General features: G+C 46.9%; 2 protein-coding genes and 1 long non-coding RNA gene across 3 annotated transcripts in view; 1 reads left to right on the forward strand and 2 right to left on the reverse strand.

Moving 5' to 3' along the window:
• Positions 1 to 7,130, reverse strand: part of CDC34 (cell division cycle 34, ubiquitin conjugating enzyme) — a 35,799-nt gene extending 28,669 nt beyond the window's left edge. The window contains exon 1 of the mRNA XM_083364775.1: positions 6,703 to 7,130. Within this exon, the coding sequence (XP_083220901.1) occupies positions 6,703 to 6,879 (177 nt within the window). The 5' untranslated portion in view covers positions 6,880 to 7,130. The remainder of the gene's footprint in view (positions 1 to 6,702) is intronic.
• A 3,573-nt stretch (positions 7,131 to 10,703) lies between these two features.
• On the forward strand, positions 10,704 to 15,023 carry LOC310641926. Its single transcript, XR_014492803.1, has 3 exons — positions 10,704 to 10,839; positions 10,898 to 13,570; positions 14,933 to 15,023. It is a non-coding gene; the product is annotated as an uncharacterized lncRNA (long non-coding RNA).
• TPGS1 (tubulin polyglutamylase complex subunit 1) lies at positions 14,565 to 18,182 on the reverse strand. The gene is made up of 3 exons (XM_083364630.1): positions 17,814 to 18,182; positions 14,843 to 15,552; positions 14,565 to 14,795 (listed from the first exon to the last, which is right to left on the reverse strand). The coding sequence occupies exons 1-2, from the start codon at positions 18,161 to 18,163 to the stop codon at positions 15,021 to 15,023; spliced, it is 882 nt and encodes a 293-aa protein (XP_083220756.1). The 5' UTR covers positions 18,164 to 18,182; the 3' UTR covers positions 14,565 to 14,795; positions 14,843 to 15,020.
• Positions 18,183 to 18,750: the final 568 nt, after the last annotated feature.

Genomic DNA, 18,750 nt, shown 5'->3' on the forward strand with positions numbered 1-18,750 from the left:
AGTTGCGAAACATCTGAAGTTTGATGACGTGACCACGGGGATCCTTGCAAAATGTGAAAATCGGTCATAAGTCACTTTTTTTTAAAGCGCTTTAGTAACTCAAATGGTCACTAAATGAACTGCTGTTAAGTCGAGGACTACCTGTACTGCCCCCCAACAATCTGAACCCTCATTTTATTGACTTAGGAAGGATGGAAGCCTGAGGTCAAGCCTGGGCCTGTCAGGATCGAACTGCTGGCAGTGGGGGCAGCGCCAGCCTGCAACGCTGCATTCTAGCCACTTACTTACAACTACAGTTGGGACTGCTAGAATTTCCACTGCTAAGCAAGCTGCTTTTTAAGCCAGTTGCGCGCACCCCCCCCATTTTGCAACCTTTTTCTGTGAAGGATGTTCAGCCAATCGCTTCAGTTGTTAAGTGAACCATGGCATCATTAAGAGAACCTGGCTCTTCCCTCACCCCAATTGACTTGGCTTGCCCAAAGCCGTCTGGGAAAGCTGCAACTGGCAATCACATACCCTTGGACGGTGCAGCCATCACAAATGCATGCCGGTTGCCAAGTGCCTGAATTTTGAACATTTTGACCGTCGAGAATGCTACAATGGTTGTTATGTGAAAAGACCAGCTGTAAGTCACATTTACCGTAGTAACTCTTGAATGGCCACTAAGTGAAGACCTGCGCATTTTCTGAGGATCAAAGCTTCAAAACCTTTTAGGACAGAGATAGGGCCAGACGAATGAATATTACCTGGCCCAGGTGGGAATGAGAAAGACGATAGAGCTAGCCCTCGACTTACAACCATTTGTTAAGTGACTGAAGTTACAAGGGCACAAAAAAATGTGACTTACGACCGTTTTTCACACTTACGCCCATTGCAGCATTCCTATGGTCACACCATCAAAATTCAGGCACTTGGCAACTGCCTCATATTTATGACGGTCGCAGAGTCCCGGGGTGTGTGTGTCATGTGATCCCCTTTTGCCACCTTCTGACAAGCAAAGCCAAGGGGGAAGCCAGATTCACTTAACAACCGTGTTACTAACTTCAGGGACTCACTTAACCACTGTGGCATGGCTGGCTGAGGAATTCTGGGAGTTGAAGTCCACAAGTCATAAAAGGGCCCAGTTTGAAGACCCTTGCTAATAGAGTCAGCTGCCCCACTTCCTTCCTTAAATAAAACATTATGTGAGAATGGATCAGCTAGGAAATCTTCACTCCAGCTGGGCTAGATTGGAATCAGACCCTGTTTTTTGCACCCCCCCTTCTCGAGTCTTAGGGTGTACCTGACCCCAACCACATTTTATTTTATTTATTTTTATTTTAATCCCATTTATATCCTGCCCTTCTCTGAAGACTCAGGGCGGCTTACAATCTAAGCACAAATCAAATGTGCTTAGCAATAGCCTTCATTCTATGTATATGCCTGCTTATTAGGGCTTTCACACACACCCCAAGCGGCATTATTACAAAGTCAGCTTATTGCCCCCAACAATCTGGGTCCTCATTTTACCTACCTAGGAAGGATGGAAGGCTGAGTCAACCTTGAGCCTGGTGGGACTCGAACCTGCACTAATTGCAGGCAGCTGGTGTTACTTAAGGAGGCATTAGCCCACTGCTCCACCAAGGCTCACATCCTATTGATCGACACATTCAGTTCCCACTCACCAGCATGGAACCTTGTGGTTCAAACATCTGGCTTATTTTGAATGTCCTTGCTTCTTTCCCATCCTGTTTCTTTTCACCTCCTGCTGTGATTATACTGTGTTTTTTTTTAACAAAGAATTCAAGATGGCGAGCATACCTAACACACCTTCTTCACAACACCTCACCTTGGAGGTGAGTTGGGCTAAGAGAGTAACTGGCTCAAAGTTATCCAGTTGGCTTTCATGCCTAAGGCAGGACTAGAACTCTCAGTCTCTTGGTGATTGGCTCAGGGTCACCCAGCTTTCATACTTAAGGCAGGACCAGAACTTTCCATCGCCTTGTGATTGGCCTAAGGTCATCCAGCTGGCTTTCATGCCTAAGGCAGGACTAGAACTCCCCATTGCCTAGTGATTGGCCTAAGGTCACCCAGATGTTTTTCATGCCTACGGCAGGACTAGAACTCCCCGTCACCTGGTGATTGGCCTAAGGTCACCCAGCTGGCTTTCATGCCTAAGGCAGGACTAGAACTCCCCATCACCTGGTGATTGGCCTAAGGCCACCCAGCTGGTTTTCATGCCTAGGGCAGGACTAGAACTCCCCGTCACCTGGTGATTGGTCCAAAGTCACCCAGCTGACGTTCAGCTAAGGTGCCACTAGAACTCATGGTCTCCCACTTTCTAGCCTGGTGCCCTAACCACTGAACGCCCACCCCTGTGTGCAGCTTTGTACATCTTTGGGGCTGGTTATATTGGTTAGAATAAAGACATCGATCTGCAACTAATGTCGGATCCTTTAGGTGACCTCAGGTGAAATCACGGCTTAGTTTCAGCCTTCCTCCCTGCTACACCAGGATGATAATCCTGGCCTACCTCACTGAGATCTTGGAATGCTCTTTAAAGCAGGTGAAACAAGTGAAAATACTAAAGCTATCAATGTGCAAAACATGCCTTCCTGGCCCAGCCAAACGGGAGAAGCCATCCTGATACCTATCGGATCACCACAGGTTATTGTGTGCCCTGAGGCTTAAGCTGAGACAGTTGAGGAAAAACAGCAGCTGCCTTTATAAGTCGATCGCAACCGACTTTGGGGTGACTCATCCACAACTCCACCTAGGCCTGGGAGAAAGGAAGTGAGACCATGGCAGGAAGTAGGGAATTGAGACATAAGCCTACAAACCATCCCTGGTTAGATTTTATTCAGTGGAAGAGTCTGTATTTCACTTCCCCTAGAATCAGGGGTAGGCAAGCTTGGCTCTTTTATGACTCATGGACTTCAACTCCCAGAATTCCTGAGCCAGCAACGCTGAGGGGAAAGGGAGAGGTTTCCAAGCTGAGCCATGCTGGCTCAGGAATTCTGGGAGTTGAAGTCCACGAGTCATAAAAGAGCCGAGGTTGCCTACCCCCGCCCTAGATTTATCTATAACTTATTGCTTACCCAGGAAATAAAGCTTCACTTACACACGATTCTAGCCTTCTTACCAAACTATTCTAGTACACTTAGTCCTTGAGTTACAACCACAATCGAGCCTGACATTTGTGTTGCTAAGTGAAACATTTGTGAAGTGAAATTCCCCCAATTTAACCATTTTTCTTGCCGCAGTCGTTAAGTGGATCATTGCATTTGTGAAGTTAGGAACACGGTTGCCAAGCGAATCTGGATTCCTCGTTGATTTTGCTCGTCAGAATGTTGACAAAAGGGATCACCTGACCCCAGGACACTGCCAACAGTCATAAATATGAACCGGATGCCAAGCGTCCGAATTTTGATCCCATGACCGTGGTGTGTGTGTGTGCTGCAACGGTCATTAAATGTGAAAAATGGTCACGAGTCGCTTTTTTCAGTGCTGTTGTAACTTCAAGCGGTCACTGAATGAACTGTTGTAAGTCGAGGACTATCCGTCATGAGACAAAAGATCGCTTTATATGCACTGCTGGTGCACCTTTGCCAGTCTAATGCCCTCTCGTCTCGTGGGCTACACTTCCAACATACTGTAGTTCACTATCAAAGCATAGGATGTGATGTTTTTGGAGCTGTTTTATTATTAAGGTTTATCATAAAGTCAGAGTAACAGAGTTGGAAGGGCCCTTGGAGGTCTTCTAGTCCATAGAATAGAATAGAATTAGAATTAGAATCTGGAAGGGACCTTGGAGGTCTTCTAGTCCAGCCCTCTGCCCAAGCAGGAGAACCTATACCATGGTTGTCCAATTGCTGGATGTGGCATTTTTATTCACTTATCAAGTCCTTCCAAGGACCTAGGATGGGCAGATGTTCTTGTTGATTGGTGCGAAGGCAATAAAATTGCCTTTCGCAATTGACTGATGGGGATTTTGTTAATGCTGATGGGCTTCAAGTGGTGCTCCAGGTATTCTGGGATTGCACGCAAGGTGCCTATTGCAATCGGTACTAGCTTTGTTTTCTTTTGCCGCAGTCATTCTATCATTTTTCTCCCAATCTACAAATCCTTTCTAAATCAAAAGTTGGGTTTCCGGGGAACTATAGAAATACCATTTGGGTTTGTTCTAAATACCAATTTTTTTCTACTGGTACCAGCTTGTGTGCCATAGCACGGGTGGCACCTAGTTGACATTGGCTGACGTAGGACTGGACACAGCTACTAGAGGTAGTCCTCAACTTACGACCACAACTGAGCCCAAAATTTATGCTGCTAAGCAAAACATTTGTTAAGTGAATTTTGCCCCATTTTACAACCTTTCTTGCCACAGGTTGTTAAGTGAATCACTGCAGTTAAGTTAGTAACATGGTTGTTAAGTGAATCTGTCTTCTCCATTGAATTTGCTTGTCAGAAGGTGGCAAAGGGGGATCATGTGACAGACACAGTCAGATAGACACACACACACACACACCGCAGGACACTGCAACCGTCATAAATATGAACCAGTTGCCAAGTGTCTGAACTCTGATCATGGGAATGCTGCAATGATTGTAGGTGTGAAAAATGGTCGTAAGTCACACCTTTCAGTGGTATTGTAACTTTGAACAGTCACTAAATGAAGGGTTGTAAGTTGAGGACTACCTGTACTTGGATGGGGAATGAAATGGAAATCCCAGGTTTTATGTTAGATGGACCCAAGAAGTTGTCAGGCAGGCTGCCAAGAAAATTACTCAGACTTGTCCATGAAGTCATTTGTGAGTTCTTCCTCCTGCTGTAATTTCTACCATATTCTTTACCCCACTGAGGCAAGAACCTCTGTCCTTTATAGGATCTCCCTACTCTTTAAAGGATGTAAACCACAAGCAGAATGAACCCAGACACCTGTTAAAAGGTGTCCAGAATTAACTATTATTTTGGTGATTAAAAGCTACCTTAATGTGGTTGCTGATAAAGCAGCTTTCCATTGTTTTAAAAATCTTAAATTTAATTTGAAGTAATCAGAGACTATCATTCCGGTTCCTCTAAAGGAATCAGAAATTCGGCATAAATGCTATGAAAACCTGATACTGCTTTGTGGAAAACAAAGGGTTGAACTTTTATACACAGTGGAAGAAGGATCCTGAAAACAGGGTCCAGAGGAAGCCCATGCTCAAGATGGCTAACAATAAAAACCATAAACAAGATCTAAAAACAATAAATATCAATATTAAGGTTGTACAAGAAAATTCCCATCAATTCACAATAATAAATTTACCCATTTGTTATTCTGAAGACCTGTAAATAAAAGATTGAGGATTTGTTCCTTCTCAAAGGAATTGTGCTTTCAGGAGAAATAAAACTGGGAGTGGATAAGACGTGAAAAGGGTTTCCTACACAATTTCTAGTATTATTGGGAGAAACTGCAATAATCTAAAAGGACTCTTCAAGTAATTTAAATTATTTTACAGAAAAGGGAGGAGAGGGGAGTTTTATACAGGCAAACTTTTTCGGTCTTCCTCAACATTATTATTCCCTCAATGTTGGAGGATCAATTCTCATTCCTGTAGCTATTGTAACCCACACATCTGGAAAACAATCCGATAAACAGGAAATGGGGATGTGAACACACACACACACACACACACTTGCTCATGCTATTCTTTATAACCACAACTCCTTTAAGCAGAAGTACAAATTGAGAAAAGCGAGGAGAAACAAAGGCTTGTACAGTAATTCTGGCTGACACAACACCCTAAAATCCTTGTACGTATGAAAAGTGCTCGAACGGTGACCAGGACCACCCCCAATTTAATACAACCCAAAAAATGAGCATTAGCCGGCAAACTAATCTGCAAAAGAGGAGGGGTGGGTGGGTGGGAAAACAATCAAAGGCTTATACAGTAATTCTGGCCAACACCACAACAAAAATCCTCCTGCCTCTGAAAAGCGCTTATGTTGACAAGGACCGATTTAATCCAACCTAAAAATGAGCAGGAGCCAACAACAATGGTGCACATGTTTAGCAGAAGGTAATTGGAGACCCGGGGCAGGATTTATTCCGAGAAGCTCCTCGATTTCTCAGAACAGGGTTTTTGATCTATCCAGTTTGGTGGCACTTCCTCAGCAGGAACCAAGCCAGGACTGCGGTGCCTTTGTTTACTTCTAGACCGAGGAGGGATTTATAGCGCTGTCGCCTGGTTATGGGGTCTACTACTTGGAAGAAAGTCCCTCTTTATTTTCTCGGGCTCAGACGGGACACAGGAGGGTGGATATCAATCCAAACTGGAAGGTTCACACTCACATTTCCAGGATACTTTCCTCCAGCTGGGCTTTTTCCCCTTTTGATCTTTTTTTTAATTTTAACCTCCTGGTTTTTCCGCGTGTTGGAACTGGCCGCTTGGGAGATGCTTCGACGCTGCCTTTTCCTGGCGCCCCCATTTTGTGCTTCCAAGGATTTTCACCTCTTCCTTCCTGCTTCACAGAAGTTCTGTTCACCTGATCCAACGTAATCTCTGCCATCCTAAAATAAGGTGTCTGGACTTGGGACACTTACCTGGTTATCCTTACCTGGCCGGGGATGATGCCAGCTGTAATCCAGCCTCCCATTTCAGAGACCACTACTAATAAAGGAGGGTGTCCTCCCAAACAGCCCCCCCACCCCACCCCAAAGGCAGCCCCTCTCCTTACCTTGAAATAGCCCCCCTCGTAATGCGTATTGGGAGGCCCGAAGATGGCCACCTCCCAGTTGTAGAGGTCCCCCTCGTCCACCAGGCTGACTCGGAAGCCCTCCACGGGCTCCTCCTGAAGCCCTTTCAGCTCCAGCAGCAGGGCCTTCTGCGAGCTGGGCACAGACAGCCGCGCCATGTCACCGGCTGACGGGAAGAGGCGGAAAGGGACGTAGGCCTCGAGCGAAGCCGGGGACTCGCGTGAATGCGCCGGCCGCGGAGGAGGACGGGGAGAGCGGCTGGGGGAAAACAGCGCCGGGGCCGGGCCAAGGAAGGGAAGAAAGAACGGAAGCGCCGCGGACCCGAAAGAGCGCTACGAACAACCGCACCGCTGGAAGGCGGCGGCACGACAACAGAGAGCGCGCGCGCGGTGCTCCCTGGGACGCGTAGTTCTTTATGGGAGGGAGGGGGTGAAAAAAAAACAACGCCGCCGCCAGACCCGCCTTCCTCCACCCGCAACCGCCAATGAGAGAAGGATTTCCGGAGAGGGCGGTTCGGAGGGCGTGGAGAGAACTACATCTCCCAGCAACACTTGAGAAAAGGGCCTTTCACGTAGCCTCCTCCAGCCCACGTGAGTCCGCTTGTCTTGGACTACAATTCCCGACAGCAAGCGGGGCAGGGGCGGAGCTACGCACACCCCTCGTGAGAAAGTTGGGGGATTCCCCGTCCGAGTTGTTTATTTAGACTTTCTCAGAACCGGACTGTAAACACGTGTCCCGCGCGTGCAATAAGTGTATCACAAGGATGCGTGGTGTCATGTAGTTGGCAGTGCTCACCATACCCGCCTGAGAATAGCTGAACTATTTTATTTATATGGTTTTGTACCGCAAAAGGCTTTATAAGCAAGGTTACAACTAAGGCGCCTTAGCGAGAATGCAATAATTCCCTTTTTGTAACCGGCCCTGTTAAGCTGCTTGTGCGTCATCACACCTTGTGCCTCTGGGTTGGTGCGTTTCAGGCGACGATCGGCTGACTTTGCCACATTTTCCTGACCCGGGTCGTTTATTCAGACCTATTGGGAGGGTCTACACTTGCAAGACCAAAAATGTCAGGACCCACCCCAAACCACTTCTTAGGAAGACAAAACTCTTGGAGCCAAATCTAGTCCAAAAAGAATCTTTACTATGACATGCTTAGTTGTAGGAATGCAAGACAGGACTTAATATTGTTCCACGAACTGAACCCTTATAAAGAGTTCCCGGTTTAACCCCCCCTTAACCCCATTTGGTCAGTCCCCCATGGGGAAAAAGGAACTTAGGACCTTTTATGTTTATTGCTTTCTTCCATGACACAAGCCAGATTCTAGCCCCCCCTTTTGTTTCCCCAGTTCAAAAGGCTTCTCTTTTCCTTTGAAATGCCTAATACAGCCTCAATACACATCCGTTCCCTCCTCTTCGGGAGATGGCAGAATCCATGGAATAATGTTTTAAACATACATTTATGAATGTGAAATAAATGGATTCTGACAAAAACCTTGTTAACTCTCCTGTCTCCAAAACGTGCAAAGCTTTTTGTGTGTGTGTGCTAAAGGTGCTTTTTACTCCAACGGCAACTGGACTTCCTTGGGTTTTCCTTGAAGTCTGGCTTTTCAACCAAGAAGCTTTGTCAGGACCCACCCCAAACCACGTCTTAGGAAGACAAAAACTCTTGGGAGTCAGTGCTAGTCCAAAAGGAATCTTTACTAGGACGTGCTTGGTTGTGGGAATACAAGACAGGACTTAGTATTGTTTTACAAATTGAAATTTTATAAAGGGTACCCGGTTCAACCCCCCCCTTCCCTCAACCCCATTTGGTCAGCCCCCATCCTTCTACTTCGTGTCATCCCTTTCGTGGGAAAGCAAAAAAAGGAACTTCGAATCTTTATGGTTATTGCCTTCTTCCTCTCCAGGATTAAAAGAAGACACAAGCCAGATGCCATCTTCTCTAACCCTCCTTTCTGTTTCCCCCAGTTCAAAAGGTTCCCTTGGCCTTTGAAATAACCTAAGGCAGGCTGAATCCACATATGCTCCTCCTTCCTCGGGAGATGGCAGAATCCATAGGGGGGGGGATAATGTTTTAAACATACATTTATGAATGTGATATAAATGGATTCTGACAAGCTTCTCGAGAAGCAAAACGTCTTCAAAACACCCCCGAAAAAGTCCAGTTGCCGTTAGGAGAAAAGTACCTTTGGGACAAGCATGACCTGGATCTCCATTGATGCTAAGCTTTTTCCACCTTTAAATTCACTACCGTCCTTGACTTACAACCAGTGGTGGGATTCAGCCACTTCGCACCAGTTCGGCAGAACCGGTAGCTAATTTTTTCCGGAATGGACTTCCGCAAACGGCATCCAACACTAAGAACCGGTGGTTCACAATATTTGAATCCCACCACTGCTTACAACTATTCAGGGACCATGGGAACAACGGCACTGCGGGGAAAAAAAAACGACTTATGGCTTCTTATGCACGACGCTCACAGCATTCCCTTGTGGTTGATCACGTGATCAAAATTCAGACGCCCGGGAACTGTCGTGATTTTCTGATGGTCACAGCATCCTGGGGTCACGCGGTCACCTTTTGTGACTTTCTGGAAACAAATTCAAAGCCGGATTCATTTAACCATGTTATCCCACTTGGGGGGCAGGTTCACACAATGCCCTAAGATCAACTGCAGTTCGGATTGTAAAGGCACCCAGTGAGTAAAAAAAGATGGAAGTCTCTGAAAGCTGAATTTGCTAATTCTAATTTCTTCTCCCGTTTCAGTATCATTCCTTTCCACCTCGTGTGTTTTAGAGCTTTGCTGGCTGAGGAATTCTGGGAGTTGAAGTCCACAAGTCTTAAAGTTGCCAAGGTTCAGGACCCGTTTTAGAGTGCTGCTGATAAAGACACTTTAACCATTGCCAGTCTACAAACTTTTTTTTCCAACTGAAGAAAAGGATTAAACAGGCTGCAGAAGAGTAAGGAATGCTGAGAAAAAATTGGAGGAAAAAATAGGGTCTTATCTGAGACACTGAATGGCCCATATGACTGTTTGACTAATAGATAAAACCCTTTTGTTTGATCTAGAAGATGTTAGAATATAAGTTGTGTCTGGCCAAAGGATGAACCAAGGACGAGTCATAATGCTACTGAACCCCCAATTCTTGATTAAGCATGGAAAATTTTAAATCGCAGGCAGGAATATAATCTTGAAGAAAAAAAAGATCAAAGAGGATAAATAATTCTGCTTCTGTATGCACTGAATTCTTCTTGAAGCTTGGAAAAGTCTAGAGGAAATATCTAGACTTTTGCAGTGAAAAATTGTTTCTACTGTGGCCTTTAAAAACAAATCAAACACCTCCATAATTTTTAAACCAACTTGAGATTTGCCTTTTTTAAAAAAATCTACTTTATTCAGTGGCTAGACTAGTAATGGAAAGATCTGGGTTCTAGTCTCCCCTCAAGCACACAGAAGCTCATTGACTGATTTAGGGCTAATTCCTTCCCTCTACACCTAAGAACCACTCACAGGTAGCAGAAAAGTCGGAGGAGTGGTGAGACCTGGGTTCAAGTCCACCCCCAGCCACAGAAACCCATTCGCTGACATTAGGTCAGCTCCTCCCTCCCACCCCAAGAATCAGAGTAAGGCAGATGTTGGTGAAGATACTGGAATTGGGAATTGTGTGTGTATGATTACAGATTTATTTATTTAATTCCATTTGCTGCTGCTGGATTCCAGAATGATTCTGAGCAATTCCCCTACAATGAACAGAATTTTTTAAAAATATAAATAGGGAATGATGCAGAGCAAAAAAACCACCCTCCAAACACACTAGAAAAAAGGAAATGAGGACAAAAATTGGTCAACACAAGAGCATATACCAAGGGTAGGCAACCTTGGCTCTTTTATGACTTGTGGACTTAACCCTAACCCTTACTCCTAGAATTCCTGAGCCAGCATGGCTCAGCTTGGAAACCTCTTTTCCCTCAGCATGACTGGCTCAGGAATTCTGGGAGTTGAAGTCCATGAGTCATAAAAGAGCCAAGGTTGCCTACCCCTGGTATATACCATCAACCTCCAGGGTGTGCTCCAGTCACTCTAGCCCAGGGGCCTTCAAACTTGCCCTTTATGACTTGTGGACTTCAACTCCCAGAATTCCTCAGCCAGGCACACTGGCTGAGGAATTCTGGGAGTTGGAGTCCACAAGTCATGAGATGGCCAAGTTTGAAGAGCCCTGATCTAGCCAAAGGCCTGCGAGAAAACTCTTTCACATTTCCTGGAAGATCACACAGATATTTTATTTTTTTATTTATTTAAATCCCATTTATATCCCGCCCTTCTCCGAAGACTCAGGTTGGCTTACAATCTAAGCACAAATCAAATGTGCTTAGCAATAGCCTTCATTCTATGTATATAGATCTGAGGGATCACCTCATCCAGGGACCATGACAGAAACACTTCCAGGGTCCTGATAAATGACATTGTTTGATAGAACCTGGAAAGTGAGGACCCTTGCTGACAATTTCTAAGGGCCAGGCAGATGCCACAAGACATGGGTAGCTCCTCAAATTACTAGTCTGTATGCCGTTTAGGACTGTCTAAATTGCAGTATAACCAGCACCTTTTCGCGGCTGGAAACACGATAACCAAACCAATTGGATTGAACCACTTGAGGAGCTGTTTGTGGAGGCGTGGACGGTTTGTAGATGTTTAGACTGTGCACTGGTTTGACTAGAACTTAACAGAGTAACAAGAGTTGAAAGGGACCTTGGAGGTTTTCTAGTCCACCACCCTGCTTGAGGAAACCATATACCAGGGGTGTTAAACTGCCGGCCCGTGGGCTGGACGCGTCATGGAGAAACCGCGCCCATCCCATTGCCGGCAATGGGAAAAAAGCTCCGATACGTAGCGAGTTTGACGTGTCTGCCATATACCATTTCAGACAAATGGCTGTCCATTCTCTTCATAAAAACCTCCAGTGTTGGAGCATTCATCGCTTCTGGAGGCAGGTTGTTCCACTGGTTAGTTGTTCTGACTGTCAGGAAATTCCTGCTTAGTTCCAATTGCTTCTCTCCTTGATTAGTTTCCATCTGTTGCTTCTTCTCCTGCCTTCAGGCACTTTGGAGAATAGCTTGACTCCCTCCTCTTTGGGGCAGCCCTTGAGATATTGGAAGACTGCTATCAGGTCACCCCTAGTCCTTCATTAAACTAGACATACCCAATTCCAGCAAGCGTTCCTTTGTATGTTTCAGCCTCCAGCCCCCTAATCATTCGTGTTGCTTTTCTATGTACTCTTTCCAGAATCTCAATATCCTTTTTATTAAATGCGTTTATCAAACTTCCTTTTTAACTAAAGACCACATGGAAAAATGGGAATTTCCCCCAGAGGACAAATATATTTACTGCAAACGCGGCACTGCTCAAACAGCTATCCATCTTTTACAGCGTCCCTCTGGGACCAATGTGCACAAAGAATGATTTGCTGCTTGGAAACATCTCGGCATTGGGCTAGAACTATGTATATATGTATATGTATACGTATATATGTATATTTATTAAAGTTTCTAATCTTTTTAATTTTAAATTAATAATTTTCCCCTTTCTAGTTCCTGCATTTTTGAAACAAGACCAGACCAACTGACGGAGCAGAGTTGCCGTCATGGGCATACCGAGATATGCCCATCACTATCTGCACCATTGCATTCTGGGCCCGAGGAAGCTTGCAAGCAGTCTTCAAGGGCAGCCCCATTTAGTGCACTTTGGAGTAGTCAAGTGAAGAGGTGACTAGGGCATGAGCGGCCATCTGGAAAGCCTCCTGATCCTGCCACACCAGATAAAGCTGCCCAAAAGCCTTCTTGGCCACCTGCTCATTGAGCAGCAGCTGTGGATCCACAAAGACACCCCCCACTCCAGATTGCACATCAAACCCCCCCCCCCAAAAGAGAAAGAGTTGAAGTCCACAAGTCATAAAAGGACCAAGTTTGAAGACCCCTGGCCTACAAGGACAACCCCTCCCCTCCTGGGCTCTCAGCTAATGCAAAATCTGAAACCTGGGTGGGCATAATTTGGAGAGGGGTGCTCCCCCACTCAGGGCCCACCCATGTCTTGGTTAAACATGGCACCTGCATCCATATATTACTAAAGCTTTCTTGTTTCTCTGCTTGTAACCATCAACTGGGCAAAACAGTGCATCCTAGGGCAGGGGTAGGCAACCTTGGCTCTTTTATGACTCGGGGACTTCAACTCCCAGAATTCCTCAGCCAGCCATGCTGAGGGGAAAGGGAGAGGTTTCCAGGCTGAGCCATACTGGCTCAGGAATTCTGGGAGTTGAAGTCCACAACTCATAAAAGAGCCAAAGTTGCCTACCCCTGTCCTAGGGCAACAATTAATCAAACCAACATACCTCAAAGGGGCTAACTTACAGAATGAGTCCAAAATCTGGAGCCCGGGACTCCTGTGGGATTTAAATTTGGCAAAGCTGGGGCTGTTTCAGCGCTGCCACGTCCAGCTGAGGTCATGTGATTGTCATGGGCATATGCTGGCTCTCTTCCCCACTTCTATCTGCCCGCTGCAGCCCATTGGCTGGGTGGCAAGGCACGCTGTGCAAGCAGCAATTGGCTGCACTGGAACCACGGCTGAAATCTGCTTTTTTTTTTTACGGTTCTGGACGGTGAGGGAAGGATGAAGGAGCGGTTTGGATGCCTGCTGGCTAGGTAGGACTGGCAGGGGGGGGGCGCTGGTGGTTGACCCCCTCTTCCTCCATTGCAGAGATGCCGAAATGGAGAGTGGGGAGTGGGGGTTTCCTTCTGCTCAGCAGCTCCCTTTGTTCTCCCTTCCCCGCAGCAAAGTGACAGGCAGATCTGTGGGTCAGGTGAAGGAAGAGGAGGAAGCTTCATTGGGAGAAGGTTGAGGGCTGGGTGGGGAGGGGAAATGGACCCAGACTATATTACACGCGGAAAGAAGGCTGACCCCGTGGCTCACAGTTTGCCTAGTCCAGCAGTGTCCAACCTTGGTGATTTTTAAGACCCGTGGGCTTCAATTCCCAGAATTCCCCAGCCAGCCAGGCTAGGGAACGCTGGGGAATTATGGGAGTTGAAGTCCACAAGTCATAAAAATTGCCAAGGCTGGACACCTCTGGCCTAGTCTGCGAAAATATTCTCAAAGAGGGCAGCCTTAATGCACACCAATGGGGCGTTCCAAAGCAGCAGCCACAGCTGCAGAGGATGCCACCGCCAAAGGTCGAGGGGAAAAGTCGAAGGCTGAACAATGGACAATGCTTTCAGGGTCCCATCATACCCGCCTCTGCCCGTCCCCGTCCATTGCTTTTTCCTCCTATGCCAGGATACACAGACCTAATCCGAGGCTCGAACACCCCCGGTCTGTGAATGCCCAAGGCCTTGGTGGGGGGAAGTCTCTGCTGGAAAAGAACCCCTTTAAATCTTCATAAGCTCCCTGGGTGACTGGGCCAGACTGTCTCTCCCAGCCTAATCGACCTTATAAAATTGTCACTGTGGGGGAGGGAGTGCTCCAGCTGTTGCCTTGAGCTCTTGAAGGGAATCTAATTAGGAAGTGAACCAGTAAATAAAAAAGGTAAAGGTAAAGGTTCCCCCGCACATGCGTGCTAGTCGTTTCCAGCTCTAGGGGCTCATCTTTGTTTCAAAGCCGAAGAGCCAGTGCTTGTCCGAGGACATCTCTGTGGTCATGTGGCCGGCATGACTAGATGCCAAAGGCGCACGGAACGCTGTTACCTTCCCACCGTAGTGGTCCCTATTTTTCTACTTGCATTTTTTATGTGCTTTTGAACTGCTAGGTTGGCAGAAGCTGGGATGAGTAACAGGCTCTCACTCTGTTACGCGGCACTCGGGATTCGACCCGCCAAACTGCCGACCTTCTGATCGACAAGCTCAGCATCCTAACCCACTGAGCCACCACGTCCCTTAAAGTAAATAAATAAGAACCCATAATAAATAAGTAAACAAATAACAAGAGGGGGGTCCAGACTTTGGGCATACAGAGTAGGGATAGGGAACTATGGCCCCTTTAAGGACCAGTGGACTTCAACTCCCAGAATTCCCCAACCAACATGGCTGGCTGGGGAATTCTGGGAGTTGAAGTCCACCGGTCCTTAAAGGGGCCACAGCTCCCCACCCCTGCCTTAAGACGGCAGCAGCCCGGCTGAACAGTAGAAAGAAAACCGGTTCTCCTCCTTGCCTGCACCCCCAAAACAGACCAAGCCGGTGTCCATTTGCGCCCTGTAGCATCAGAGACTTCTGCCGCTCAAGAAAGTCAAGGGAACCGCCACTTTGCCTGCCGGGCTCAGTGAATCGACTTCACTTTTGTAACAAAGATGGAGGAAGCCCTCTTGAGGAACTCGTCCTTCTTCATGGCCGCGCTGGTCTTCCTCTCCAACAGGGCCTTGTCCATAGCCATCGCCAAGCAGTCCGGCCTGAGCTTGGATCCGGCCTCCAAGCAACGGATGGGAGGAGAGACGTCGGCTAGGTGGAGAGCATCCTCCAGCGTGCCTAGCACGGCTGTGCAGACCCTTTTGTCGGCGGCGCCCGAGCCATTGTCCAGGGCGTCGTAAAGACCATCTGCCTTGGCCAGGAACTCCAGAAGGATCAGGCAGGTGAGGACCCCATAACGGAAGAGGTCAAAGGGCACCGCTTCCTGGTCCCGGCATGAGACCTTCTGCAGGAGGGGCTGCAAGGTCTCGTCGGAGGCCCCCCGGTCTTGGCACAGCAGGCGTAACAGCTCGCTGTAGGTCTTCCCGTCAACGCCGGCTTTCTTGCCCTTGACCCCAGCACCGAGGGCATCGTAGGCGGAGTGGACGTTGTTATTAAAGGCCGTCCTAATGGAAGAGGGGGTGGGGGGAAATGAGCAATATTAAGGGATGGTCTCAAAGCCCTCGGAGCTGCAAAGGCCCTAAAGCAGGGGTCTTCAACCTTGGCCCTTTTATGACTTTTGAACTTCAACTCCCAGAATCCCTCAGCCAGGCATGCTGGCTGAGGAATTCTGGGAGTTGGAAATCCACAAACCATAAAAGGGCCAAGTTTGAAGACCCCTGTATGTAATGCAATGCAGGGCAATTTAACTTCAACTGGGAAAAGCAAAGAAACTGGGAACTTAATTTCAGTTTTAACTTTAGAAAATGGCGTAAGCTTTGCTGAGTTTTTGTATGTGTCCCATGACTCTGATCAATTAAATAGGATTTAGGCATTGGCAAAAACATTTCTGTACTTCTTCCTAGGAAACGCCGTACAGATAGTCCTTGACTTACAACCAGTTGTTTAGTGACCATTCGAAGTTACAGCAGCACAGAAAAAGAGGGACTTACAACCAATCCTCACACTTACAAACACTGCAGCAACCCCCAAATCATGTGATCAAAATTTGGTATTCATTTAAGATAGTTCGAGCATTCTGGGGTCATGTGTTCACCACCTTCCCATTTGGCTTCCGACAAGCAAGGTCAACGGGGAAAACTGTATTTGCTCAACCACCGCATGATTTTCTTAACAACTGCAGCAATTTGCTTAACAACCATGGCAAAAAGGTCATAATATAAAACACAACTCATTTTACAATCACTGTGCTTAGCAATGGAAATTCTGGTACCAGTTGTGCTTGTTGAGACTTGCCAAAAAAGCTTATGCTTACTTTATGTGACAACTAACATGTGATACACGTCAGCTGAGAAAAGTCTTATATTTTCTTTTACTCATACATTAACATAAGGTAGAATTATTTTAATTGTTACTTCTACACATAAAAATGGGAGACTGCCCAGGGAAAACACATTACATTTGCGTCGTGCCGAGAAAAATATGCTTGGAGTAGACATATTTGTGACTTGGCTTTGGCCAAAAGTAAATCAAGTAAAAAGCAGAGGATTAAAGAAATTAGTAATGATTTGATCTGGAGAGGTGGCTATCAATAAAAATTAATATTATTCACTGAAACTCTGGCTCATGGTTCATAAAATACTGTACTTCGTTGAAGGAAATGGTTTATGAAATGGTTTATGAAAATGGTGAGATAAAGGGGAATATTTCTGGATTACGTCTAACAGAATATATTGAATTTTGTCCAATCTTTAGCTTTTCCTGTAAGATGCAAAAGCAAGATATTTTATTCTGTAAATTTCCTTTGTTAATAAATCTAGTTCTCTTTTCTTTCTTCACTTTTCCTCCTTCTTCTTTTAGAATTTTAATCTCAACATAAAAACCATCTAACAGTCTTGAGTGGTTGATGTGATATTTCCCCTCTTTTAATACCCAAATATTTAGCACATTGAAAATTGAAGTAAAATGTCCTTAGTCACTGACTATGCTTCCCGCTTCCCCATTTATTAAGATGTAATAATTTTAGCTGATTATACTGCAAATCTTTATGATGAACCATGTGATTTACACCATGCGTTCTTTTAAAGTTTTAATCATTATAAATTATGTTTTGTAACGTAGGCAGTATAATTGCAAAATGGGTGAATCATTGTGCCTCGTAGGAAGAGCTGGTAGCAAAAAAAAAAAAAAAATAGTGCTAGCAACTTTTCTGAATAACACATTTTATTAAAAGCACCAGCTTTTGTGAGATGAACCCTCACTTCATCAGATACGTTGAGTGTCTAGTCCAGGGGTAGGCAACCTCGGCTCTTTTATGACTCATGGACTTCAACTCCCAGAATTCCTGAGTCAGCTGTGCTGACTCAGGAATTCTGGGAGTTGAAGTCCATGAGTCATAAAAGAGCCGAGGTTGCCTACCCCTGGTCTAGTCTGATGGAGGATTTAAATTGGCCAAAATGGGCTACAAAAGCCGAGATTTGTAGCCTACCAGGCTCCAGATGGACCTCCCGACCCCCTCACAAGGTTAGCCCAAACCGAAAATGCTGTCAAAGTTCCTGGTGCGGCCCAGCACAATCCGTTATTTCCCTGTCCTTGCTGTGCCTGCCTCGCCGCCCCCGCCCCCCCCCATGCTTGGCCGCTTTAGAGAAAAACTACATTTCCCAATGAACCCCGCGGGCGGAGTCTCTTAGAACCACCCCTGGGTCGCCCCGTTGCATCGTGGGGATCGTAGTTCTGCCCCTCGCGCGCGGGGACTCTTAGCGCCTACCTGTGAGAATGGTGGGCTAAGCCCAGGTACCACAAGGCCCGGTCGAGACTCAGCTGCCGCTGCGGGTCCCCGCCGTCCGACAAGGCCTCTGTCGCCGCCTCCGGGCTGCTCTGCATCAGCTTCTCGAAGTAGCCGGCTAGGAAATCGACAGGCTTCTCCGGCCGGGCTTCGAGCACTTTCAGGAGAGCCTCTCGCACCATGTCGGTCACGCCGGACTGCAGGAGGAATTCCGCCTCGCCGTCGGCGACGCCGTTCGCTGACAAGGCCGACCGCCCCTGATCTGTCCCGGCTGCTGCTGGTGCCGCCGCCGCCGCCGCAGGGGACGAGCGCCTTTTCTCGTTGGCCGCCATTTTGGTTGAGGGCACTGTTTCCCGCGGGCTGCCATTTCGACTGAGGTCTGTTCGTCCGCCATCTTAAGTGAGGGCCCCCTCTTTCGACGCTCCTTCCCTCCCCGGGAGCGCCATCTATAGCCAGCCAGAAACCGGTGTGAGGTCATGAATCTGTCTTATGAACGGCTTGTAAAGCAGCAAAAAAAGGGGGATTAATTCTGAACGGGAGCAAAGAAGGCGCCCTCCAAACTTACTGCCATTCCCCACCTAAAAGTGAAGCGGAAGCGCACCTTCATTCTGAAAGCGTCCCAAACGTTTCAGCCATAGAGATTAGAAGAGGCTAAAGTGGCCCCTTATACAGCAGGGGGGGTCTTAAAACTTCGCCCTTTTAATGACTTGTGGACTGCAACTCCCAGAATTCCTCAGTCAGCGTGCCCGGCTGAGGAATTCTGGGATTTGCAGTCCACAAGTCATAAAAGGGCCATGTTTGAAGACAGCCCCGCCCCCCCCGCCATAGAGCAAAATAGAGAGCATCCTTGTTTTTCCGTCTTTACCGGAAGTGCAGAGGCATTTCCGTTTCCGAAATCAAACCGCTCTAGGACTCTTCT

This window comes from Vipera ursinii (assembly GCF_947247035.1).
Source record: "Vipera ursinii genome assembly, chromosome: 1".
NCBI lineage: Eukaryota > Metazoa > Chordata > Lepidosauria > Squamata > Viperidae > Vipera > Vipera ursinii.

Coding starts and splice junctions, on each gene's coding strand:
- TPGS1 (XM_083364630.1), bottom strand. CDS start 18,163: ATGGCGGCCAACGAGAAAAGGCGCTCGTCCCCTGCGGCGGCGGCGGCG. Junction 15,553..17,813: donor TTAGCCCACCATTCTCACAG/GTAGGCGCTAAG, acceptor CTCTTCCATTAG/GACGGCCTTTAATAACAACG.